This window comes from Psammomys obesus, unplaced genomic scaffold, assembly GCF_907164565.1.
Source record: "Psammomys obesus unplaced genomic scaffold, mPsaObe1.curated_primary_1811, whole genome shotgun sequence".
Classification (NCBI taxonomy): domain Eukaryota; kingdom Metazoa; phylum Chordata; class Mammalia; order Rodentia; family Muridae; genus Psammomys; species Psammomys obesus.
Window position 1 is genome coordinate 4,822,280 of NW_026586173.1, and position 26,145 is coordinate 4,848,424.

The 26,145-nt window shown below is 48.2% G+C and overlaps 1 protein-coding gene across 1 annotated transcript; it reads left to right on the forward strand.

Moving 5' to 3' along the window:
• Positions 1–248: 248 nt before the first annotated feature.
• On the forward strand, positions 249–26,145 carry Adamts15 (ADAM metallopeptidase with thrombospondin type 1 motif 15). The gene is made up of 8 exons (XM_055601490.1): positions 249–1,241; positions 10,927–11,059; positions 11,492–11,659; positions 11,888–12,171; positions 18,814–18,991; positions 20,148–20,329; positions 20,406–20,581; positions 22,553–26,145. Exons 1-8 carry the CDS (start codon positions 285–287, stop codon positions 23,325–23,327), a joined length of 2,853 nt encoding a protein of 950 aa, XP_055457465.1. The 5' UTR covers positions 249–284; the 3' UTR covers positions 23,328–26,145.

Consider the following 26,145-nt stretch of genomic DNA (forward strand, 5'->3'; position numbering starts at 1 on the left):
CACCTCGCGCCACTTCTCCACGGCAAATTTTCGCCTGTGCACTTGACAGTGTTCGCACTAAAGCTCCCAGAGCGCGTTTTGCTTAGGGAGGAACAGGTAGGAGGAGCGGGCTGCCCTGTGCACGCTCGCTGCTTTGGAAGGAGTCTCCCCGACTTGGTTGGCTGCCCTTTCTGGTAACTGCCCATTGTCCCGGGCGTTGGCGTGTGGGCTACAAGGGGACAGTGCTTGCCCTAGGAGCCGGGCTAAGCCCCACCGCAGAGCGCGGCTGTGCGCGGCTCGGCGCCATGCTTCTGCTGGGCATCTCAATCCTGGCTCTCGCCTGGCGACCTGCTGGCAGCTCGGAGCCGGAGTGGGAGGTGGTCGTTCCGATCCGACGGGACCCAGACATCAATGGCCGCCACTACTACAGGAGGGGTACGGAGGACTCCGGGGGTCAGGGTCTCATTTTTCAGATCACAGCTTTTCAGCAGGACTTTTACCTACACCTGACACCGGACACCCAGTTCCTGGCTCCCGCCTTTGCTACGGAGTATCTAGGTGTCCCCCTCCAGAGGCTCGCTGGCAGCTCCCTAGACCTGCGACGCTGTTTTTATTCCGGGTATGTGAACGCGGAGCCAGACTCCTTTGCAGCCGTGAGCCTGTGCGGGGGTCTCCGCGGAGCCTTCGGCTACCGGGGCGCGGAGTATGTCATTAGCCCTTTGCCCAACGCCAGCGCGCCAGCGGCGCAGCGTCACAGCCAGGGCGCACACCTTCTCCAGCGCCGGGGTGCTCCCGTAGGGCCTTCCGGAGACCCCACCTCTCGTTGCGGGGTGGCCTCGGGCTGGAACCCCGCCATCTTGAGGGCCCTGGACCCTTACAAGCCACGGAGGACGGGCGTGGGGGAGAGCCACAGCCGGCGCAGGTCTGGGCGCGCCAAGCGCTTCGTGTCTATACCACGGTACGTGGAGACACTGGTGGTAGCAGATGAGTCAATGGTCAAGTTTCACGGCGCGGACTTGGAACACTATCTGCTGACGTTGCTGGCCACGGCGGCGCGACTCTACCGCCACCCCAGCATCCTCAACCCCATCAACATCGTTGTGGTCAAGGTGTTACTCCTAGGAGACCGTGACACTGGACCCAAGGTCACAGGCAACGCAGCCCTGACTCTGCGCAACTTCTGTGCCTGGCAGAAAAAGCTGAACAAAGTGAGCGACAAACACCCCGAGTACTGGGACACAGCCATCCTCTTCACCAGGCAGGTGAGTTGGTGTCACGTCTTTGGACTCAACCCCAATTTCTTAGGGTCATTGCAGTTTAGATCTCCAAAGCCCCTTTGTACCACCCAATGCCCCCTTTAAATTGGTTTCTTCTAAATTCTAGCCTTGGAAGTTCTAACTAGAGCCCTCTCCTGGACTCAGCAGAGGTCTACCCTCTGCCCCTCCGGGCTTCTGAAAGGTTGGAGGAGAGCCTGCTTCTTCTGAAGGTGTTGTCCGGATGTGGCCAATCAGCGCTTTCTGACCAGGCGCTGAGGGGCTGGAACCCGGCGAAGGTGCCGCCCCTGAGCTGCAGTTTGTCGTCAAGGCCGATAGGAGGTGCTATGAGGATGGTGGGAATGGGAAGTCCTCCTCCAGTGTGGGTGGCTAAGTTTTCTCTGACGTATCCTAGCAGGCTTACTTTTGATGGATGTAGTACCGGAAGGTGATTCAAACTCAGTGCCTGCTTCGTTTCTACCGGGCAACATGTCATTCTTTCTCCGTCTTGGGTCTGGAATCCTAGATTGAGATTGGGGGAAGGGGGGTGTCATTGCAATAGTTTGTGAGTTTCAGTGAAAGGCCAGACTTAAGTATATGCTCCATTGATGTTTCTCCCTCCATCCTTCTCTTTTGGCTCTGTTCATACTATACCGAGCATGCAGTCTAGTAAGGCCACCTGTTTGGAACCGGAACCATTTTCCTTGGAGTTTCACTTCGAATTGAGCTGGGGAAACGGCCTTCCCGTTTTCTCCGATCCTTGTTAGTAGATGGAGGAGCTGTTTCCCCAGCTGTAGTCTAAGCAGCACGAAGGCAAGACTGCTCAGGTTCAAGTCCTAAGACCCTCCTTCGAGGGCAGGACTCCGGCTCTGCCCTTGCTGTGTGAGGCGGTGTGAGCGTCATCAAGAGCATCTGGACATCTTAGCTGCAGGGTTGGAAAGATGCTAAGGTGGGACTAGAGAGGTGAACCCAGATGCGGGAAGGTAGCCCTGTCTTCGTCAATCTTCCCTTACCCAATCTTCCCTCTCCAGAAGCCATTAACCTGTGAATTTAGGTCCCTAAGTACTGACCTAAAAGTTGGGCACCGTGGAGATCTGGATTCCTGAAATTCTTTAGATACTGGAGGGAAAGAGTCATCCAAGTACCCCGATTTCTCTGATTTTGGGGCTGTGACTGAATCTCCGCGGTGTTCTTGTTTTTTCATTATCATAACCACAGCCTACTGGCCATAATACAGAGTTCTCTGTTACCTCCGTGGCTCTCACTCTCGTTGTTTCTAAATGGCCACTTAGAGTTGGTCTGGCGCCCACGAGCTGGAACCGGAGTCTTCCACAGTAACCCATTTGGCACAGCTAGTCCCTTCCTGCACTGGAACGTCCTCCGTTCCCAGCCTCTTCTCCTCCCACCACCTGGTTTCTCTAGGGAGGTCTTTGGCCTGAGCCTTGTTTCCTTGGGCTCATTCTTCCAACTGAGGTCTGTTGAGCGGCCGCAGCCCAGCCTTGCAAGCCTTGCTAGAGTCACAGGGAAACTGCAGGAGAGGCTTCAGCTTCTGCACCCAGAGCAGCTCTGCACTCAGATTGCTGGGGGAAAACCAAAGGCCAAGCGCAGGATCTCTTAATGGGTAAAACAGCTGTTGTCCCATGTGCTACCTGAGACGCCTCTGCGGAGGTCGCTCCCTGGCTCTAGAGTAACAGACCTCAGTCCAGTTAAGGCCGGCTTTTGGAAGCAGCCCTGAGAAGAAGAGGGCCCCTGGGAAAGTAGGCCGTGCCATCAGAAGAGATGGCCTTTTTGAAGAAGCAACCAAGCAGCATGGCAGCTTCTGTTTCTCAGTGGTGGGCCCCAGGGGGCCACGCCATCTGTGTGTAATGGGTACGAGTTGCATGGCTACTTGGTTCAGAAGCAGCGATGTGCAAGATGAGACTGCTGGAAGCTGTTTTTCTCTTACGCATTTAGAGGGTAAAGCTAGGGAGTCTGTGTTGGCAGGGCCGGTCATCAGGGTACGTGTGTCATGCTTGGATAACAGCTCCTTCCCCACCTCTTTGCCAGCATAAATTTTGGGGCCTGCTGTACCCTCAGAGTCTTAGGAACATCTCATTCCTGAGGCACACCCCCTTTCTCCCCAGTCTCCCCAGGGAAGGTACAGTTTTGGATGAGAACACGGGCAAAACAGCTGTTCTTTCTAGACCAAGACAAATGTGGTCTCCAGGAACCTTAGCTGTCCGGAAGAGAGAATACATTGATCATACAAGAAGTGTTTTGACAATTGGAAGAGTTTCTGTAAAGATTCAAAATAAGTTCATGGACAAAGCGAGCACATCTGATTTTGCAAAGCAGCCAGCCTCCAGGCTCATAACAGCAGGGTGAGGTCAGTCCAGGAACGGACGGAGGAGCTGCCGAGAATCAGAGCCAGACCCATTCTCATTTATTTCTGTGAGGAGAACAACTTCTCAGGCTTCTCATTGCACGGCCTCCAGATGCCAGGTAGTTACTGCTGTGACTCGGTGGATACTGGTTTGTGAGTCCTCTCTGTTTTTCAGGCCCCGTGCCTCTGCTGTTTCAGTAACCCTTTGTGGTCAAAATGGCTTTTGTCCGTTCACTCATAATTCTCTTGAGCATCTGTGACTGCCAGGTACATACTAATAAGGTGTGGCCTGGGTCCCCAGGAATGGTCAGTGTGGCAAAGATCTGACAATTACAGCATAGAACGTTATATGCTTTCCTGTGGGGAGGTGTGTGTGTGTGTGTGTGTGTGTGTGTGTGTGTGTTCTTTTTCCAAGGAGCTGAGGCTGCTTTCTAACAGACTGGGTGCAGCAAGGGTTCCTGGCTTGGGGAGCACTAGAGTAGGGAGAGATGTCTGTTTCTGTGTTGTAAATGACCTTCTCTCTTTCCACCATCTGCTTCACTATTTGTAACATTTCTTCTCTTGACATGACTTCATTTTCATTTTTATGACTTGCAGTTTATGTTTTTCTCCTGCTTTCACTCATTTTATTTTTCTTTGCTTAGTTTCATGGCATTTCCCCTTCCCTTCTTTAACCTTTTCTTTCCTCCTCTTTTGGGATTATCCAGGTGGACTCAGCTGTCTTATTTTCTCCATTTAGACTGAACTTTCCCCTCTCACAACCACAAAGTTTGGCACTGATTTTGTGGTTTTGGTCATAAGCAGTTCCACATTTTGTGGGAGGTGTGTGTGTGTGTGTGTGTGTGTGTGTGTGTGTGTGTGAGAGAGAGAGAGAGAGAGAGTAAGTGAGTGTAGGTGCCCATGGACATCAGACATGTAAGATCCCCCTGCAGCTGGAGCCATAGGTGGTTTTGAGATGCTTGACTTGGGAGCTGGGAACTGAGCTCAGATCCTGGGCAAGAGCAGTACCTGCTCTGAGCAGTTCAGCCATCTTTCCAGATCCTGTGTGTCGGGCATGGGGTGGGGTGCCTTCTACATTGTGCAGAGTGTAACCTTTCAGGAGTCAGAGCCTGATGTTTTCTATTAACCAGATACTTCCATCAGGGCAGTACATTTAGTGTTCAGATTAAAAGCGACGGATAGTAAAATGACTATTCGTGTTTTATCTCCACCTCTCAACACGGTAAGAATTTTTATTTCACCAGGCTCTGTTTTGAAGTCAGACTTTGGATGATATTAGGAGAGAGAAGAAGATGTTGGCAGATTCGGTGTTGTCATTTCTTGGTCACAACATGGCAGTGCGCTACTACTTTTGAAATGAGAAAAGGGAGGTAGAGAAAGAGAGGAATGGTAGAATATAGTTGTTCCGTGTCTCATAGAGTGAGTACTACCCTTGTTTATTCCTACTCCAAATAGAGTAAGCCTAATATTAATGGCAGAAGATGGGATGGTAGTGGGGAGAATCCTTCCTTTTACATGACATCTTTCTATCCATCAGAGGCTAATTTGAGCACATGGGCTCATGGGATCCTACTGCCTCAGCTTCAGCCTGTCCTTATTCCCTCCCCCTCCCCCTGTGCCTCTCTCCATATTCTTACTACCCAGCTCAGGTTGGCTTCAAACTCATCATCCTCCTGCCTCAGCCACTAGAGCGATAGCTTCCTTTCACCTACCCCTTTTATTTACAAAGATTTTATTTTATGTGGATAAGTGGGTTGTCACATGTGTGTATATGCATCATAGATGAGCTTGATACCTTCCTACTCAGAAGAAGGCATTGGATCTGGTGGAACTGGAGATCTGTTGTGAGCCACCATGTGAGTGCTGGGAACTGAACCTAGGTCATACAAGACCAATAAGTGATCTTAACCATTGAGCCATCTCTCCAGCTCCATTCCTTCTTTTTAACCACTGTGCTGATTAACAAAGGTAGCTTCTCTACCTTGGGTTTTACTCTCTACCTTCCTTTGAATTTCACTGGGGTTGTTTTTTTCCTCCCCATAACTCCACACTCTTCCCACTGTTTCTTAATTCCTTAACTTGGACACATGGTACAATGGAAAGAACACTGGCTTGGAGCTGAACACAGCTGAGTTTGAAGCTCGGCACTTAAACTTCCCATCAATGGGCAGTGAGTCAGCTATTTGAACTCCACGTTCCTCATCTTTAGAAGGCACGCCACTGAATTTGTGGGTCTTTTTTGAGGGTGGGCTGCCTAATCATGCAGCATAGGCATCCAGTGGTGGCAGCTATCAGTTTCATTACCTTTTAGCAGTTGCTTTGGCTACGTTTCTTGTTCTCGAATAAGTACACGCAGATTCCTTGCCAAAATGTAAATTTGGGATAGTCTTGATTTAAGGCAATTTGTCTCATTGCTGTTGCAAGTATATCGTACTTGCCTGATGAATATAGTACTCTCGTGTTTGTGTGGAGGTTTTGGGTGCCAGTACTTGCCAATCCTTTTAAGGCAGGCATCATGTCATAGCTTTGTAGCCCTGCACAGGCCGGTGCATCATGTGGCTCATCAAGTACATGGAAGCAGGGTTCAGGGGAAAGTGCAGGCTGCCTGAAGCTATTGGGTGCTTGAGTGTTTTGCCTCTGCCTGGGGACCATTAATCCAACCTTCAGGCTGCCAGGCTTCAGTGTTGATTTCTTCTGGCATTTCTTCTTGGCTCTTTGCTGCTAGGCTTTGCCCTAGAGAAAGGTGGGGCCGCACTGAGGAGCATGTTAATCCCCCCTGGAGTCAGTAGACAGGGTGCATAGCTGGGACGGGGTCAGTGTGTCAGCGCAGGTGTGAGGCAAGGAGCCAGCAGCTTGCTGAACCAGCATGGCCTCAGCAGATGCTGCCCTTAGCACTTGATCTGGCCTGTTCCTTCTCCCTCATAGGACTCTCCTCACCTGCGGTCACCAGCCCAGTCTTGGCTTGGTGGGCTAGGATGTGCCAAGATCCCTCTTGGGTATCTTCTGTACCTTCATTTTGGAGTAGATACACCCCAGAAGCAATAAGGAATCCTGGCTAAAGCTCAGCACAGGGGCTACATTTCCCACTTTCTACTCTGCCTAACATGGGGCTCTCTGCAACCTTGGGACAATTACTTACTTTATGTGGGTCTCTTCTATAAAACAGGGCTTGGTAACACCATCTGTTTCAAAGGCAGGTTCAATGAGTAATCCAGGTAGAACTCATGCTGTAGTGTCTGCAACACTGAGGATACACAATAACTGCTAGCTGTCGTCATATAGTTGACAAGTGCTGTTTCTTGGAGTTCTAGTTTCTACAGAGGTTCAGCCTTCCTGCAAGTGTTGGCTTCTGTTCTTTCCTAGTGAGACAATTCCTGTCCTTTGGACTATTCTAGTCTCTTGCAGTAATACTAGTCTCTACATCTGGAAGGATTTATGTGATGGTGACACCACATTTGTTAATAGTAATGGCCCATCTTCTGGGATCCACTGTCTACCTTTTTTGCTTAGTTGCATAAGCTCTGAATTATTGGATTTCACTTCTGGAAAAGCAAAGCCCTTGTTAGACATCATAAACATTTAGATTTTGTGATGAACAATAATAACAATGAAAAATATGGTGGTTTTATTTTATTTTATATTATTTTTATTTGTTGGCATTTGGCACAGATTCAGGTGGGGAAACTAGCCAGGGCCCTTTTAATGCTTTCTGTTGGTGATTGTGATATCCTTCCTAGTAGGATACAATTTGGAACAAAGAACGCTGCTGGGTTGACCCAAGTGTCAAAAGCTATGAATCCAAGACCCCAGGCTTCACTTGATAGTACATGATCTTGGGTGTGTAACAGCCCATCAGCAGAGTGAGAGGCTGTCTCTGAAGTTCTGTGACCATTCTGGATGCTGGAATGTGGTTCTCACGATGGGCCCTGGCTCAGGAACTTGGTTACACAAGAACACAAGTTTTTTTCCCCCCTGAAAAATTAGAAAAATTAATGTGCTTTATTTTTGTGGTTCCCCTTCTCTTTACCCCTGTGCTGCTGAGAAACAGTGTCTCAGTCCTTGAATGTGCAGCAGAGGAGGTGAGGAAGAGGAAGGTCTGTAAGGAAGGTGGTGAGTGGGGGAACAATACTGGTAAAGAGGGATCCGGCCGCCACAAAGTGCCAGCCTTACTTACTTACAGCTACAAACCTAACTAGGAACAGTTAGGAAAGAAGAGTCCAGGAGGATTAAATTCTTGGCTAAGATAATTCTTGGATCCTCTGGAAAAGCAGCTGTGACTGTAAGAGAAATAGCAAATTTCCAGAAATACTGAATCAGGTAGGGACTGGGCTGAATGGTGTCTGCGTCTTCTAGGCAGAAAGAAACAGGACAGTGCCTGCATTTCAGACATAGCTAAAGAGGCTAAAGCAATTCAAGAGGCTCTGAGTTCATTCAAGAAGGGTGGAGACATTCCATGCCATAAATGAGGTACAACTGGGCCCTGTGGGCGTTCAAGGCTCTGCATCTCAGATTTGTCATTTGCTTCCTTAATTGGGTGAAGGGGGACAGAACCTCTACCCTAGTGGCGTGTCTTCCCACTTCAAAGATGCTGGTGACTGGGGACCTCTGCCCCCTGCTACACTCTTCCCCATGGGGACTTTGCTTGCTTTCCTAGTTCTTTTTGTTTAATCCATGAAGCTGGGGTTTCTGGATAGAAAGAACAGGTTGCTCCTGGCCAGGAAGGCCTGTTACAGTTGTTCCTCTGTAAGAGGATGAGCCACTGTCTACAGAGGAAAGATGTCTTGCTGTGGAGACCTCCCAGCTGCAGAAGCTGTTACAGGGAATTAGGATCTCACGCCAGCTCTTGCTCTGCTCTGGTCACTTCTGAGGGGCAGGATGAGAACGAGCAGTCTTGTGTCAGTGAGGACAGAGGAACCTGAGTTTCCCTTGAGCTAAACCACTCAGCACGTACCAGTCAGTACATTAGAGGCTCCTTACGGTTCTTTCTAAAAGTAGGTCATGCTGTGTGTTCCTGTCATAACCAACAAGGCCAGAAGAGGCTGAGCACCTAGACTGGAGAAGGAAGGAGAAAGGGCTTAAGCCTTTGGATCATTGAGAACTGGCTCTTCCGCAGAGTAGCAAACTGAAGCATCGAGGGAAGGAGGAACTTGGCCAAAGACACACAGCCACTTAGCACTGGAACGCAGATCTCTTGATTCTTATTCCTGTGTCCTCACTCTCTCGCTCGAGGCCTGCCTGAGTGTGTGGGTGGCCAGGAAGCCACAAAGTGTGCTTGTCCTATAGGCTATGGGCTTCATCCATAGGGATGAGATCTCGAGATCATCACCTCTTCCAACTGAGATCCTGGGCTTTAGTGTCCAGAGAAATATGGTGCTTTGGCCCATCCCCTTGTTCCATTACTATGTATTTCTTCCATGTCTTCTATTTTCCCTCCTGTCCCAAGCTTGTCTGTGATCTTTTGGCAGTGTTTGTTTCTTAGTGGTTTTCAGAGCTCTGAGGGGAAACTTTCTGGGAGATGTAGCCTTTGAAAAGAGAAAGGTACCAGAGAGGAAAGGAAAGAATGGAGTTTCAGATCTCTTGTGAAGTTCCTAGAAGTAGAAGAGGTACATCAGTCACACAGGCAGTGAAACAGGTAGGGCTTGTCACTATGGCCCCTTGTGTTCAGGTTGGTCACCCTGTTTTTCTCTTGCTAGAAAAACTGTTAACTCATTAGGAAGTGTGACTATCACCTGCCCGCGGGAAGCCAAGTTTGACTGCTCGGGTGGTAAACTTCTGAGTGCTTTGGATTAAAATTTGCTGATTCTCTCTGTACTATGACCACTTCCCTCCCATGCCTTCTGGACCCACTAACCCTGTTGATTCCCACCTTCCCCCAAGGCAGTATATGTATGTCTACACAGACAAACAGACATGTAGACACAGACACAGACAGACACACACAGTCAAAAAGACACACACACACACACACACACACACACACACACACACACACCATTGAGTAGAGACACACACACAATTGAGTATAGATCTGCATGCCTGTTCACCTTGACCCCCTGGGTTTCACAGGAGAACATGACAACTTGTTTTCAAATGTTACTGAGCCACTGATGTGACATTCAAATCCCTAGTTATACAGACCCTCAGATCATGACTCTTCTGTGTGACATGAGCCTCCCCAAGCATTAGCTTCTTTGTCTGTGGGAGAGGAAAACGAGTCGTTACTTTAGCGGGCTGTAGTGAGTACTAGATGGGGTCATGAATGTGAAATGAACGCATGGTGTTGGAACTCAGAGAACCATGGCCATGATTAGCTATGATCATCGGCCCTTACCTGGCAAATAGATGTGGTAATCTATCCGCCTCCTAATACTGTTGTGAGAACCAAATTTCCAAATGTTTTAAAGACAACTGATACAAGAGTCTGTTGGTGTGACTTATATAACATCCATGTTCTTGGAGGAACAAATTGTGCATGAGTTTCCAACTTCTTGTTTCTCAAGGTTTCTAGATGCATCCATGGCCTATAATGCTGAGTAAGGCCTTTGAGATTTTCATCTATGGAGCCCTGTTTTTATTTTAGTTTTTCACTTTAGCATCCCCTGGAAATACTTCCTAAAACAGTATGCTTCTGGGAGGCCTAGCTTCAGCAGTATCAGGCTTCTAGGTACAAGAAAAAAGAAAAAGGGACACTCCCGCTTAGGATGATCTTTATTTTTTAGCCCTAGCAGCACTGAGCCCCTATTCCCCTTGAGCTTTGGTAGCTCATTAAACTGTGTAGACAGTGGCTCAGGTCCACTTCTTTCTGCTTCCTGTCAGCTCAAGAAAGCCAAGTCTCTGGCGGGGGTAGATCCTTGGCTGGCCAACCTATGGCTGGGAATCTGAACTTAATTCATAATTGTCCAAAAGTCAGTCACTCAACAAAAATAGAGACTACTCAGAGAGCTGTCTGTGGATGGGGGGGCGTGGTTGCTTTCTAGCCCCACACGCCTGAGGGAGCTGTGATTGGAACCTCACCCTACTGCGGGAGTCACTTTTTCTGACCTCCTCTGTATAAAGCTGTGGCCTTTGTAGTTTAATTTTGTACCTCCTAATTTCCTCCCACAGGACTTTCCTGTGTGCTGTACACTCTGCTCCATGAGCCACAGAGTTTTCTTCTTGGGGCCACCTCCTTCAGCCTGGGTTGATTCCAGGAATAGTCCTACAGGCCTGTAGCAAGAAAGCTGCGGCTGGCTGGCAGCTGCAAATGCCCATAGGCTGCCCTTCATTTTCTTCGGGCCCCTCCTGTGACTATCTCTAATTTTAGTCTGGTTTTGCCTTTCCTCCATCTGGCAGGACCTCTGCGGGGCTACCACCTGCGACACGTTGGGCATGGCTGATGTGGGCACCATGTGTGACCCCAAAAGAAGCTGCTCTGTCATCGAGGACGATGGGCTGCCGTCAGCCTTCACCACTGCTCATGAGCTGGGTAAGGCTGGAGGGGAGGGAAGCTGGCTTCTGGGACTGATGGATTTGTGTTGGGTGCTTTGGTGGGAGAGAAAACATTTATGTTTGCTTTCTCATATTCTAGAGATGTAGGAATCCTTTCTTGGGGCCAGCATCTGCCTTGGCATGGGTTCTTTCTTACTTCTGTTTTCTGTAGCCCAGTTGACACTTGGGAACTTCAGAGAGAATATGTTAAAGACGAGGTGACACATTTCTGTCCTTACCTAGCTCACAGCCTGATGGAGGAGACACAAGCTCACGGTCTATAGGACATCTACAAAGCAGGCAATGGATAGGTGCTGATACCCAGCTTGAAAACCATCATGGGGCTTTCTCGCTTCTCGTGTTTCCTCCTGCAGCCCCTCCTGCCTGCTCTCAGCATTTTGCTCCTGAATCATATTGTTTCATCCCACAGGCCATGTGTTCAACATGCCCCACGATAATGTGAAGGTGTGTGAGGAGGTGTTTGGGAAGCTCAGAGCCAACCATATGATGTCTCCGACACTCATCCAGATTGACCGTGCCAACCCCTGGTCAGCCTGCAGCGCTGCCATCATCACTGATTTCCTGGACAGCGGGCATGGTGAGCCAGGTGGTGGAGAGCAGTAGGGCTGAGTGGGAAAGGCTTTGGCGGCAGTGTTTACCATCCTTTAGATGTCCTCTGCCCCTGAAAGGTGACAAAGAATTGGGTTCTGACTTGGATCTGTTATAGTTACCCCTGGCTTCACTTTCTTCCTACCATTTACATCATAAGCCAGCCATGCCTCACCTTCCCCAGCTTGTCCCAACAAATGTCCTTGGATCTATGCAGGTGACTGCCTCCTGGACCAGCCCAGCAAGCCCATCTCCCTACCTGAGGACCTGCCAGGCACAAGCTACAGTTTGAGCCAGCAGTGTGAGCTAGCCTTTGGAGTGGGCTCTAAGCCCTGCCCGTATATGCAGTACTGTACAAAGCTGTGGTGCACCGGCAAGGCCAAAGGGCAGATGGTGTGCCAGACCCGGCACTTCCCCTGGGCAGATGGCACCAGCTGTGGTGAGGGCAAGTTCTGCCTTAAGGGGACCTGCGTGGAGAGACACAACCCAAACAAGTACCGGGTGAGCTCTCATGCCGGGGAATGCTGGGAAAGGGGTGGGCCTGGGCCTCCACTGCCTTGGTTTTTGATAGAAGCTTCTGGTCACACTATGAGTGTGTCACATTGCATTGCAGTGCCTCCATTTCTGTCTGTGGTCTCTTCTCTCTCTCTCTCTCTCTCTCTCTCTCTCTCGTGTGTGTGTGAGCGTGTGTACGTGTGATGTATGTGTGTATGTGTGATGTACGCGTATGTGTGTATGTTTGTGTGATGTATGCATGTTGTGATATATGTGTGCGTAATGTATGTATGTAATGTATGCATGTGTGATTATATGGGTATGTCTGAGAGAGATATGCATACGTGTGTGTGTGTGTGTGTGTGTGAGATGTTTACATGTGTGCTTGTCTAAGTGTATTTGTCAGAGATTTATGTAGGTTGTTTTCCTCAATTAATTTTTCACTTCACTTTTGTTTTGAACTTAGAACTCCCTAGTGAGCCCATGGGTTACAGCTGTCTCTGTTCTGTAGCTCTGAGGTCACAGGCAACCAGCACACCTAACTTTCACATGGATGCTGGAGGCTGCAATCAAGGCTCTGTACTTGCATAGCAAGCACTTTACCCATCAAACTCCCTACCCCCAGTCCCCTCTTTTCTTTTTGACACCAACACTGGAGACACACTGTAGTGGCCCAGATGACGCCAGGAGGCTTTGCATCCATGAGATGAAGCCTTCGGCAGTACTGCAGAGTCTCAGCTTTGCTGTGTGGGGAGAAGCTCTGGACATAGAGCTGAATGCCTTAACACGAGCAGCTCACGCCTTGGCTCTGTCTTTTCTTCCCTCATCAACTACTTCCATATTCAGGGAGGGGAAAATCACACAGGTGAATCAGACATAGGAAAGAAATGAAGGAAGACCCTGGGCACAGGCTTCAGTAACCTGATGCATTCTGAACTCAGCTACAGTTGTGCTTTTTGTTGTTGTTTTAGATGAAATACAGTTGGACAAAAGTTTTCCCTAGATAAACAAGATTAGTGACTAAACTGGACCAACAACACTCCCAAATCTTCTCTGAATGTAATTCAGAATTTATGTTTGTTAGGCCCCATGTTAGGGAAGCAGAGATACATGTACTTTTCCGGAAGGGACAAGAAGACCACCATTGACCCTGGGATGAGTGCCCTCTCCTACACTCGTCCATAGTTGGGAGAGAACATGTACAGAGCGCAGGTACAAAGTGACATTATTTGAGCCAGGTAACCCCACATCTACTTAGCAGGCCAAATCCATTGAGTTCAGGGGTTTAGGAAACATTTGTGATGAGAGAAGTGTAACACAGGCTGCCAGAGAGACCACACTCTAGTGTGGGTTGTCATTACAGTACAAGACAGGAAGGCATGAGCTCTATGTCAGGAAAGGAGGGTAAAAGTGCATCATGGACGAACTGAGGACATTAAGAACGATCAGAGGTCGCTGGGAGCCTTTGAGTAGGAGGTAGGAGGTGGAAAGCTTTGAGGGGCAGCAGTATATCGATAGGTAGAGGTGGAGCAAGGCCAGTGAAAGATGGCGGCAGTAGACTCCTTTGGCTATGCATTTAGGTAGGCAGTTCAGGAACAAGGTTGTAGTTGGCTTGATGGTCAAGTTTATGAGTTCAGAGGGAATGTTCTGAGGAAAGGTGAGTCATGACCAGCTTTTCTTGGGAAGAGGGGTTCAGAGGATGATGGGTATATGCAATAATCTATCCAATATAATCTCAACTTTTTTCTGAATGGCCACTTCATCCTGTGAGCTGAAACCTGCCCCTTCATGGAAGACATTATTTTGATCAGGCGAAAGCCCAGTGGATTATCCTATAAGTTACTGTAGCCTTGAGTGATTCCTTCAGCTTCCATGATCATAACATCTGTCTGACCATGGTGTCCTATTGCCCCACTTATTTCCATCTAGTTTACTGGATTCCAGCATTTCTTCAGTCTGGGCTTATAGTCATTCATATGTCTTTCTCTATTCCTTCTCATGCCCCCACTTCTTCCCCGTTGTGATGGGAGACTGCAATCCACTGCTAAAAATCACCTTTGACCCCCTCACCCCATTGTTCTGGGTCATCGTCTCTTAGTCAGCACCTTGGTTTAGTCCAGTTCACTGTCCTCCTGTGTGCCTGCATAGCGGAATGTGAAATGTACAGTTGTGCCCATTGCTCTCAGTTTAAAGGAAAAAACCTGGACACTCAGAAGTGCAACAATGCATGTGGAGAGCAGAGGTCAACCTCAGGTGTCATTCCTTGTGCACACTAAATAAGCTGTGCACCATTGAGCCACAGCTTCAGCCCTGAACGACTTCCATGGTTAAGTGAATCTTGGCAAGTCCGTTTGGACACCTGATAAACATTTTAAACATGGCAGCTATAAAACTGGGCTCCTTACTACATCCCCTAAACCTGCTTTGGCAACTGCACCTCCCACTTGTTTATGCCAAACCCCATTTTCTCATACACTTAATGTCTGATATCTCAGCGATTCCCATTGACCCTGCATTCAGAATTGACTCAGAACCTCATTTCTCACTAGCTCTTTGCTGTCAAACTGTTCCAGGCCGTATTCCCTCTTCCCTGGAATTTGGCAATCTCTCCCTCTGCATCTGCTCTCTTTGTTTCTGATCTTCTTGCAGACTGTCATGAACAGAGCAGCCAGTGGAATCCTTTTAAAATAGGAGTTGGGCTATGCCACTTTTCTGCTTGCACCATACAGGGCCTTTATATTTAGCTCAGTCTCTGCCTCCATGGGAGGCTTCTGGCCTCCTGCCCGCTCTGCTGTGATGACACTGGGTCCTCTGTGTAGGGTGCATCCTTCCTTAGCCATGTCCCTTGCTCCCTCTGTTTGGAATGTTCTTTCTATAATACCTATCTGGCCATTCCCATTATTCTTTGAGTCAGGCACATGTCTGAGAGCTCAGAAGCCTCTTACACAGAACAGTCTACCTCATAAAGGCTCCTGCCCCCACTACTACCACCTACTTTTAAAATATTTTTATTATTTTATTATTATTATTTATTACAATTTATTCACTTTGTATCCCAGCTGTAGTCCCCTCACTTATCTCCTCCCTGTCCCACCCTCTCTTCCTCTTCCCCCTCTCCTATGTCCCTCCCCTAGTCCACTGATAGGAGAGGTCTTCCACCCCTAGTATCTGACTCTAGCCTATCAGGTCTCATCAGGACTGCCTGGATCCTCTTTCTCTGTGTCCTAGTTAGGCTACCTTACCAGGGGAAGGTGATCAAAGAGCTGGCCACTGATTCCAGTGCAGAGACAGCCCCTGCTCCCCTTACTAGGGAACCCACATGGAGCTGCCCATGGGCTACATCTGAAGAGGGGGTCTAGGTCCTCTCCATGAGTGGTCCTTGGTTGATTTATCAGTATCTGCAGGGCCCCTTGAGCCCATATTTTTTGGTTCTGGTGGTCTCTTTGTGGAGCTCCTCTCTCCTCCAGGTCTTTCTATCTTCTCCTTCTTCCATAAGATTCCATGCACTCTGCCCAAAGTTTGGCTATCATCCTTAGCATCTGCTTTGATATCATGCTGGGATAGAGTCTTTCAGAGGGCCCCTGTGGAAGGCTCCTGTCCTATTCCCCATCTTCTCATACTTTTGATGTCTATTCTGTTTGCCCTTCCGAATGAGGATTAAGCCTCTTCCTTAGGGTCATCCTTGTTGTTTAGTTTCTTTAGGACTATAGATTTTAGTGTGTTTATCTTATAATATATGGCTAATATCCACTTATAAGTGAGTATATGCCATGTTTTTCTGCGTCTGGGTTACTTCACTCAGGATGATCTCTTCTAGTTCCATCCATTTGCCTGCAAATTTCATGATTTCCTTGTTTTAATAGCTGAGTAATATTCCATTGTGTAAATGTACCACAATTTCTGTATCCGTTCTTCAGTTGAGGGACATATTCTGGCTATTACGAATAAAGCTGCTATAAACATAGTTGAGCAAATGTCCTTGTTGTATGGTTGAGCATCTTTCAGATACATTCCCAGGAGTGGCATAGCTGGATCTTGAGGTAGCACTATTTCTAATTTTCTAAGAAACTGCCAGATTGATTTCCAAAGTGGTTGTACAAGTTTGCATTCCCACCAGAAATGGAGGAGGGCTGTCCTTTCTTCACAACCTCTCCAGCATGTGTCATCCCTTGAGTTTTTGATTTTAGCCATTATTCTGATGGCTATAAGGTGGAATCTCAAGGTCGTTTTGATTTTCATCTCCCTGGTGACTAAGGATGTTGAGCATTTCTTTAAGTGTTTCTCTGCCATTCAATATTCCTCTGTTGAGAATTTTCTGTTTAGCTCTGTACCCCATTTTTAATTGGATTACATGATTTGTTACTGTTTAATTTCTTGAGTTCTTTATATATTCTGGATATTAGCCCTCTGTCAGATATAGGCTTGATGAAGATCTTTTCCCAATCTGTAGGCTGCCATTTTGTTCTATCAACAATGTCCTTTGCTTTACAGAACCTTTTCAGTTTCATGAGGTCCCATTTACTGGTTGTCTTAGAGCCTGTGCTGTTAGTGTTCTGTTCAGGAAGTTGTCTATGCCAACGAGTTCAAGGCTCTTCCACACTTTTTTTTTCTAACAGATTTAGTGTATCTGATTTTATGTTGAGGTCTTTGATCCACTTGGACTTTACTTTTGCTGCCACCTACTTTTAACCCCATCAGATACACACAAACTTCAGCTCGTTTTTATGTCTGCCTCACTGGGATGTAGTGGCTTTTAGGGCAGGGACTTGCTGCACCTGGTGTCAGGTATGTAGTAGGAAGTCAGGAAATATTTAGTGAATGAATGAATGAATGAATGAATGAATGGCAAATAGATGGAGAAATTCTATCAAAGAGATTTTGTCTTAGAAGCAGCAGGCACTAATGAATATCGAAGAGAAGCTGAGCTAAGAAAGCCTGGGCACACTTGTTCTTTATATAGTCACTGCTGACTTTGCAGAAAGCACCTTAGTTGGGGTTCCCCATAGGCAGGCTTCAGAGGAGCTCAGATGGGAGCACAGACACAGGGATGACTCTCAGAATACAAAGAGATGGAGTGTTTACACTTTGTGCAAGCAGTTCCTGCATAGGTCCATGTAGTTTAGTCACTCTGTAGTTGCTCGGTGAGTGACAGCTGCATTCCCAGGTTGTACAGCTCAGCTGCTTCTCTGCTTCCAACTGACGTGTCGTGTGTTCAGGGTGTGAGAAATGGTCCTACTATCATCCTACAAATAACACAACGGAGATTACAAATCTTCTCCGCTCTTAAACAAATGAACAAAGGACAACATTAACAAACTCATTGTGTAGTTTTTGAAATTTATTTTATTTTTTTAATTTATTTTTTATTATTAATTACACTTTATTCACTTTGTATCCCCCCATAAGCCCTTCCCTCCTTCCCTTCTAATCCCCCCTCCCTCCCCCTTCTTTACTCATGCCCCTCCCAAGTCCACTGATAAGGGAGGTCCTCCTCTCCTTCCTGCTGATCTTAGTCTATCAGATCTCATCAGGAGTGGCTGCATTGTCATCTTCTGTGGCCTGGTAAGGCTGCTCCCCCCTCAGGGGGAGGTGATCAAAGAACAGGCCAATCAGATTATGTCAGAGGCAGTCCCTCTTCCCATTACTATGTAACCCACTTGGACACTAAACTGCTATGGGCTACCTCTGTTGAAATTTATTTTGTAAAGGTTTATTTATTTATTTATTTATTTATTTATTTATTTATTTATTATTTGTGCAGTGTTCATGCATGTACACCTCCAGGCCAGATCTCACTGTAGATGGCTGTGGGCCACCATGTGGTTGCTGGGAATTAAACTCAGGATCTCTAGAAGAGCAGCCAGTGCTCTTAATTGCTGAGCCACCTCTCTAGTGCCCTCACTGTGTAATTTATCCCAAAGCTGGACGGTGGCTTAGGGTCACTTCATTCTCTCTAACATGTATTCTCTCAGCACAAATGTTAGCATTGCTAGCGCTGGTGATACCTTGACCTTTCTCATAGGCAACTCCCGATGGAGGTCAAAGTCAGTTTGGTTTGGTAAAAAGTCAAAGCGATAGAACATTTACACATAAAAGTGCTCAAACACCCATGGAAACACTGTGTATTGGCCTGGCTGTGGCCTGCACCCAACCAAGGTTTGGAGGCTACCCTAGTTACACTCACCACACATAGGAAAGAATGTGAAATCCTTCATGGAGGCAGGCCAGGGGCTTTCATACATGCCACCAACTTAAAGCCGCGTTAAACCTCAGACCTCAGTATTTCTGGCCTCATTTCATGCAGGTGAAGTGTGAAACCTAAGGAGGTCTGGCCATGGGCTAAGCCCACTTCTGTAGCACAGGCAGGGGCAGGGTAAAGTTCAGTTCCCCAGCCTCACAACCTAAGATGCCTCTTCTTGGGAACAGCTGGTGTTTGCTGATGAATCAGTTTAAGTGTTGGGTGGGTCATGAACATTCAGAGTGTTTGCTTTTCATGTTCTTTTCTTCTTTTTTTTTTAATCTCATGATGCAAAGTGGACTCATTCTAGTGAGGCAGGCTGGGAACCAATAGTTTTACTGGGCACTCTGGTAGGTGGGGCTAAGTGTAGCACCTGGACCTGATGGAGTGTAACCTGCTCTTCCACACAGGTGGACGGCTCTTGGGCCAAGTGGGAGCCTTATGGTCCCTGCTCTCGCACCTGTGGTGGAGGCGTGCAGCTGGCCCGGAGGCAGTGCAGCAACCCCACCCCTGCCAACGGTGGAAAGTACTGTGAGGGAGTGAGAGTGAAATACAGATCTTGCAACCTGGAGCCCTGCCCCAGCTCAGGTGAGACACAGGGTGGCAGCCACCTGGGCCTCCGGGCCGTGTGCCTGGAGGTCACTCTTGGTCACAAATCTTGCAATTGAGATCCCAATTCCTGGAACAAGAAAAGTGCAAACTTCCCTTGGTATCATTCCTTTAGCTACCCTTTGGCAAGAGTGTTTGCTTCTTGGTGCTTAGACTGGGAGAATAACTCAAGGGATGGGCCTTTAGAAGTCTTCATAGTTTATTACTGACAAGCCCGTCTTTTGAGCAGAAATCCAGGGTCCATGAACTTGGTGGGAAAAGATTTACATTTTAATTTTCAATGATGCTTCTATCTAAAACTTAGTCTCCCCTGGAATTAAAATTTTAGCACTTTTTTTTTTTTTGAGGCAGGGTCTTCATGTTTATCCTTGGCTGGCCTTGACCTGACAAAAATCTTTCTAAAGAGATCTGAGATTGAAGGTGTGCACTACTGCACCCAGATCAGCACTTTAAAATTAATCTTGCCACATAAAAATCCATTATTTCCATCACTTAGGCCACAAAGGACAATGGTGGCATAAGTACCTGTGACGTTGTCATCAACTGAAACTATGGATAGTTTTACATGGTATTTCGGTTGATGAAGAATTCTCAAAATGCCACCATTATGTTCATCCTTACCTCAAAATCACAACAGTTATTTGAGTCTCCATTGAGTATTTTTTCTAATGCATGGCAAAGAACACATGAAGTATGTACTCAGGAGTATGTCTCAAAGTATATCAATAGTTACTTATATAATTGGTATTCTTGTAAATGATGTTATTTGTGTAAGGCATTTAATAATGTCACGAAAAGAGATTTAATAGATGGCTGAACAAAATATGTTCAGGACACCTGTTATGGAGGGAATTTGAGGCCAGATTTCTGGAGAAAGTGGCACGTTGCTTATGAGATGTCTTATTGCATACTAGTCTTTGGGTTCCAGGATGCTTTTTTTCTTAGGAAGGGAGGAGGACCACTACACTGTCATGGAGGCAGGGGGGCTTTTAGAGCTGAGCACCTCTGGGAGGGATGCTGTCTTTTGCACCTTCTTTGGGCCCTCTTTTTATTATTATTATTATTATTATTATTATTATTATTATTATTATTATTATTATTTTAAGCTTCCTTTATGTGCTTTCTCCCTACCCAGCCTCTGGCAAGAGCTTCCGGGAGGAACAATGTGAGGCTTTCAATGGCTACAACCACAGCACCAACCGGCTCACCTTGGCTGTGGCGTGGGTACCCAAGTACTCAGGCGTGTCACCGCGTGACAAGTGCAAGCTCATCTGCCGAGCCAACGGCACTGGCTACTTCTATGTGTTAGCACCTAAGGTGGGTGTGCAGGGACAAAGAGGCAGGGGCTGGGTCTTCAGAGCAGCGCTCGCTGAGCTGCCCCTCTCCTCTGCAGGTTGTGGATGGCACGCTGTGCACTCCTGACTCCACCTCTGTCTGCGTCCAAGGCAAGTGCATTAAGGCTGGCTGCGACGGGAACCTGGGGTCCAAGAAGAAGTTTGACAAATGCGGGGTGTGCGGTGGAGACAATAAGAGCTGCAAGAGGGTGACAGGACTCTTCACCAAGCCTATGTAAGTTCCGGGTCCTGGGGGGCACAGGGAAGGGCAATGGGGGATGGTGTTGGTGGAAGAGGAATTATTCGTAGGTATTGAAAGCGTGGGTTAGAGTGGAGTGAATGTTAGAACGATGGGCATGCTATCACTGTCAGGGCCGCTCATACTCTTTTGGGCTGATAATCCATCCGAGTGTTCATGTCTCCGTTCATTCAGCCAGCAATCAAAGATGCATGCCCAGATAAAGACACACCTCAATAGGAGATGAGATTCAGGGAGAGGAAAATGTTGTTAGGATCCGCCCAGCTTTCTAGAACTGGACTGTACCGGCTAGTTTTATATCAACTTGACTCAAGTTAGAGTTATTAGAGGGGGGGGAAACTTCAGCAGAGGAAATGCCCCCATAAGATCAGGCTGTAGGCAAATTGTATGGCATTTTTCTAATTTGCAATTGATTCAAGAGAGCCCAGCCCACTATGGGTGGTGCCACGTTTGGACTGGTGGTCCTGGGTTCTAAGAAAGCAGGCCTGTAAGCAAGCCAGTAAGCAGCACTCTGACTTGGCCTTGGCATCAGCTCCTGCCTCCAAGTTCCTGCTGTGTTTGAGTTCCTATCCTGATTTCCTTCAGTGATGAACAGTGATGTGGAAGTATATGCAAAATAAAACCTTACCTCCCCAACTTTTGGTCAGGGTGTTTCATCACAGCAATGGTAACCCTAAGACAAGGACTGGCCTGTTTTCAAATCTCAGTTCTCTGCTTTCTGCCTGACCTTGGGCAAATGATTTATTCTTCAGACTTCCAGACATTTATTTATAGATGAATTTCATATGCAATTTCATGAGAAGTGAGCAATTAAAAAAAGTTAGTGTAGTGCCTGGTGCATAATAAACGCTCAGCACATATTCATGAGGGAAAAGAGGTGGCATGTGACAGCAACCATGCTCTTGAGGGGCTCGAGGCCCTGTTCTGGGGACTGCATTGAGAAGAGAATGAGCAGACTCTCCATTTCCTGGGAAATGTGCCCCATCCTTAGCTTCTTTTAGTCCAAACTCCAGTGTCTGCAGCTCGCCAGCTGCTTCTTTCCAGGTGTATGGTTAGCCTAAACATTTGTGGGTCCAAGTGCCGGCATTAAAAGGGCCAGATGGTTTTCCTGGAGTGTGACTGCCCCCTCTGGACACGACACCCTCCACCGAGCCCCTAGGGGTGATGCACAGCGAGGTTCCCCCGGCTCCTCTTCTCAGGGCTCAGTTTGTAGATCTTTCCTGAAGGTCATGCAGCAGGGTGTTGACATGAGGAGTCAGAGGAACTGGATGGAGCCTGAGAAACCATCCGCCTTAACCCACCTATGTAGATGAGGATGCCGGAACCACAGCAACTAGATGACTTAAAGGGAATTGGCATCCCCTGAGTCAAGGCCTGGTCCCCGACACTGACTCCATGGTCATTACTCTGACAACCTCTGATAACCAGCCTTGGACTTGAGCCCTGCGCAGTTACATCCTCTTGGCCCTCCTCTTGATAGCTGACTCCTCTGTTTTATGTGCTCTGCTCTCTGATTTATGTTCTGTGGGCTTCTTCACCTTCCCTCCTCCCCCAGCAGATCTGTGATGTGTGTGGTTATGAGCTTTATTCTTAGTGGGTGAAGAAACTGACTGAGAGACGCTGAGACTTACCCAAGACCAACAGCCAGACAAGGAGGAGTGGCTCTTTTTAAGCCCCAAGCTTGTGTATTTGTTACACTTTGGACTCACTCAAAAGGCAAATTTATATAGAAGGACAAAAAGATCACGAGGTCCTACATCCTAGGCATTCAGCTTAACTCAGGTCCAGCTTTCTGCCTCCTTGAACCTTGGGTGGTGTTGGTTCAGCAGCTTTCCCCTCTGCCACTGTTTCTGTGATGTATCTCAAGTCCACAGTCAGTTACTGCTTTCAAGGGGATAAAGGGCATTGGCTGAAACATCTGTATAATATACAATCTCTTTGCTCCAGGCACGGCTACAATTTTGTAGTGGCCATCCCTGCAGGCGCCTCCAGCATTGACATCCGCCAGCGTGGCTACAAGGGCCTCATTGGGGATGACAACTACCTGGCCCTGAAGAACAGCCAAGGCAAATACCTGCTCAATGGGCACTTTGTGGTCTCTGCTGTAGAGCGCGACCTGGTGGTAAAGGGCAGCCTGCTACGGTATAGTGGTACCGGCACTGCAGTGGAGAGCCTGCAGGCCTCCCGACCCATCCTGGAGCCACTGACCGTGGAGGTGTTGTCTGTGGGGAAGATGACGCCACCCCGCGTGCGCTACTCTTTCTATCTGCCCAAAGAGCCTCGGGAGGACAAGTCCTCTCCCCCCAAGGACCCCCAGGGTCCTCCAGTGCTGCGCAACAGTGTTCACACCCTTTCCAACCAGGTGGAACAGCCAGACAACAGGCCTCCTGCACGCTGGGTAGCAGGCAGCTGGGGCCCTTGCTCGGTGAGCTGTGGCAGTGGCCTGCAGAAGCGAGCAGTGGACTGCCGGGGCTCCCCAGGGCAGCAAGGAGCCTCTGCTTGCGATGCAGCTCATCGGCCAGTGGAGAAGCGAGCCTGTGGGGAACCCTGCCCAACCTGGGAGCTCGGCAACTGGTCACCCTGCTCTAAGAGCTGTGGCCGTGGATTTAAGAGGCGTCCTCTCAAGTGTGTGGGCCATGGAGGCAGGCTGCTGGCTCGGGACCAGTGTGACCTACGCCGCAAGCCCCAGGAATTAGACTTTTGTGTCTTGAGACCCTGTTGAGGGGTGCTGTCTATTCCCCTCCTTTATTCTCTACCCGCTGTTGTGCTGGTGCTGCAGTCAGCTGGAGCAGAGGACAGTGGCCAGAGGCCTGTGTCCCAGTGTCATTCACATCCAGAACAAGGACCATAGGTCTGGGCGAGAGGTTTCTTCCTCCTTGGACTGAGCAGGGGGAAGCTAACTAATGCACAGTCTACCTCATGCCCTGCTCCTTGGGCCCAGTTGTAGGGAGAGGCTTCAAAGATGGGTGCTGGGCAGAAGGTGCTGAAGCCCAGCTTCTGAGGAACCTGGAAGTTGGGTGGCTTCCAGGCAGAACTTCAGGTACCTTGGCCCCTCTGATGGAGGCCACAGTCTGCTGGAAGAGCCATGGCCTGCAGCTCGGTGCCCTCAGGTGATCCCAAGAGCTCTGAGCTGTCCCTGAATGAGGCAGGGCTCTCATGGTGCTTTCAGCCTTCAGGGGTTACTAGAAGCCAAAGGGACAATGAAATTGGGTTCATTTGGGTGCAGTTTCCCTGTTTGAGAAGAAGTGTACAGGGAGTTCCATTTTTGCTCTTTCATCTTGGCCCTCCTTGAAAAACCAGCATTTTGTAACCTGGATGGCCAGGGCATTAGACCAGCTGGAGAAGCACTGATATGGCCCCCGATGCTTTGAAGGCAGCCACAGGGACCTCTTTTTGGTCAAGAGAGAGCAACTATTGCAAACAAATGCTGCCACTTAAAAGTTATTTGCTGGCTAAAGCAGGGAACACAAATGTTCTAGAAGGTTCCACTCTCACTGGGTTTAATGTGGGTGGATGTTGAGCTGCAGGATCTGACTTGGAAGACCGTCACTCTGGGATGGGGAAAAGGAGTTCCGGTGCTTTTCTCATCTTGAGAGGAATGTGTGAGTGAGGCTGATTCAAAAGACAGTGCACTGCCTTGGGGGAACTTCCAAAGTGACCATAGCCCTATACCTACCCAGTGAGGGGGGAGTGGGTGCGCCTGGGAGGGTGAGATGCTCAACACCCATGTACTGGCAAGTCATTCTTCTCCCCTGGCAGCCCCTGCTGTCATCTGTGGGCATGTATCATCACATCTCCAAGCCTTCACTTCTCTGGTAGGTAAATGGGGTTCATTGTTTGCTACCTCAGATCATGCTCTCTAGGACAGAAACAACCTGGTGCTTCCATCGTACTCAGCTCTCATCTTCATAGCTGGATCTTCCCAGCCATAGAGATAGCCTCACTGTCTGCTGGGGCTCTAAATACAAAGACAGAGTGTCTTTTGCTTCAGGTTCCCTGGAATCAGGTTTTAGGAAACATTAAGAATTAATAATACCCCGACCTAGGGACACGTGGAAGCCACCAGTACAGGAGACCCATCTGTCATTCTTGTAGACATGACAGTGAAATAGAAATCCAGGTGTTTCTTATAGCAGGGTATTTCTTGAAGACCTGGAAGCTCCTCTGTATATAGGGCATCTTCAGAGATTAGGCAATGTATCCCGGACCTCAGTGGAGGACTTGATAGAGACAAGACCAAAGCTCTTGTCTTCACTGCAGGGGAGGGTGTGTGTGTGTCAGTCCTTTCATATGTTCCCTAGTAGCCAAAATCCACATACTGGCCAGTGGCAGTCTAGCCTCTAGGGAAGTCCCCAACTTTCCTAATGATGAGACCCTTTAATACAGTTCCTCGTGTTGCAGTGACCCCTCAACCACGAAATTATTTTCATTGTTACTTCATAACTGTAATTTCGCTACTGTTATGAATCTTGATGTAAATATCTGTGTTTTCCAATGGTCTTAGGTGACCCCTGTGAAAGGGTCATTCGACTCACAAAGGGGTCACGATCCATAGGTTGACAACCGCTGCTCTAGGGTATTATTATAGGCCTGGTCTATCTCTAGGATGGAGAGCTTGGACAGAGCTCCTACAGTCGGTGAAGGGCATGCAACCCTCTGAGGCTGGGCTGCAGCTGCCCATGAAGGATTGGATGAGGGGGAAGCAATGCCTGCTTCAGAGCTGTAGAGACAAAAGGACCCCAGGGCCTGAGGCTGAAGGGGAGCCTTGCTAGCTGATGAGCACATGGTGTCCTATGCTTGGTGCATCTATCCCTGAGTAGAGGTGGTGCTGGGGTATGTAAAAAGGGTAGAGGTAGGGGCAGGTGGGAAGCGAAGTGTCCACATTGAGGTGCCTGGCCTCTAACAGAATAGTATTGCTATCTACCATTTTGCAAATTGTCTCAAGGAGGGATGGCCACTCTTGTTCCTGACACATGCCAGGTGTCTACACTCTTTTCTGTCACAGTAGTTTTTATTTTTGTTTTAAAATTTCTTCTTTTTAAAAGAAGTGTAGTGAAGACAACGTGGGATGCTTGTCTTGCCTTTGAACATTTTCTGTCAACTTTTGCTGAGCAGAGTTGAGGTCAAGGCATAGGTTTCTTCGGATGGAATAGAAAGTCAAAGTGATATCTCATGCCTATGGAGAAGGGCATTCTGGGGATCCAGGAACTTCTTCATTGGGATGTGGACCAGTGAGACTTTGGGTTCAGGATCCCTTAGTCTCCTTTGCCTATTGTGTGCACTGATTGGAGGATTTAGACCCAAACACCCTCTTATGGACCTCGTCACGTTGGGGAGGGGCCTGGAAGGAGCCCAGCTTGGAAGTCAGATCTTGGAGACTTAGACACTGCTGTTGCTGGAGCCCCTCCCACTCTGGGCTTGCTTCTTTTGCATTCTGTGTACTGCAGAAGGATGGGAGTGTCTGGGGACTGGCTGAGCGTGTATACTGTGTATACATGGGAGCTGGCTGCTGAGGTGACAGCGACCTACTCCTAATAAAG

Coding starts and splice junctions, on each gene's coding strand:
- Adamts15 (XM_055601490.1), top strand. CDS start 285: ATGCTTCTGCTGGGCATCTCAATCCTGGCTCTCGCCTGGCGACCTGCT. Junction 11,660..11,887: donor TTTCCTGGACAGCGGGCATG/GTGAGCCAGGTG, acceptor GGATCTATGCAG/GTGACTGCCTCCTGGACCAG. Junction 20,330..20,405: donor TCTATGTGTTAGCACCTAAG/GTGGGTGTGCAG, acceptor TCTCCTCTGCAG/GTTGTGGATGGCACGCTGTG.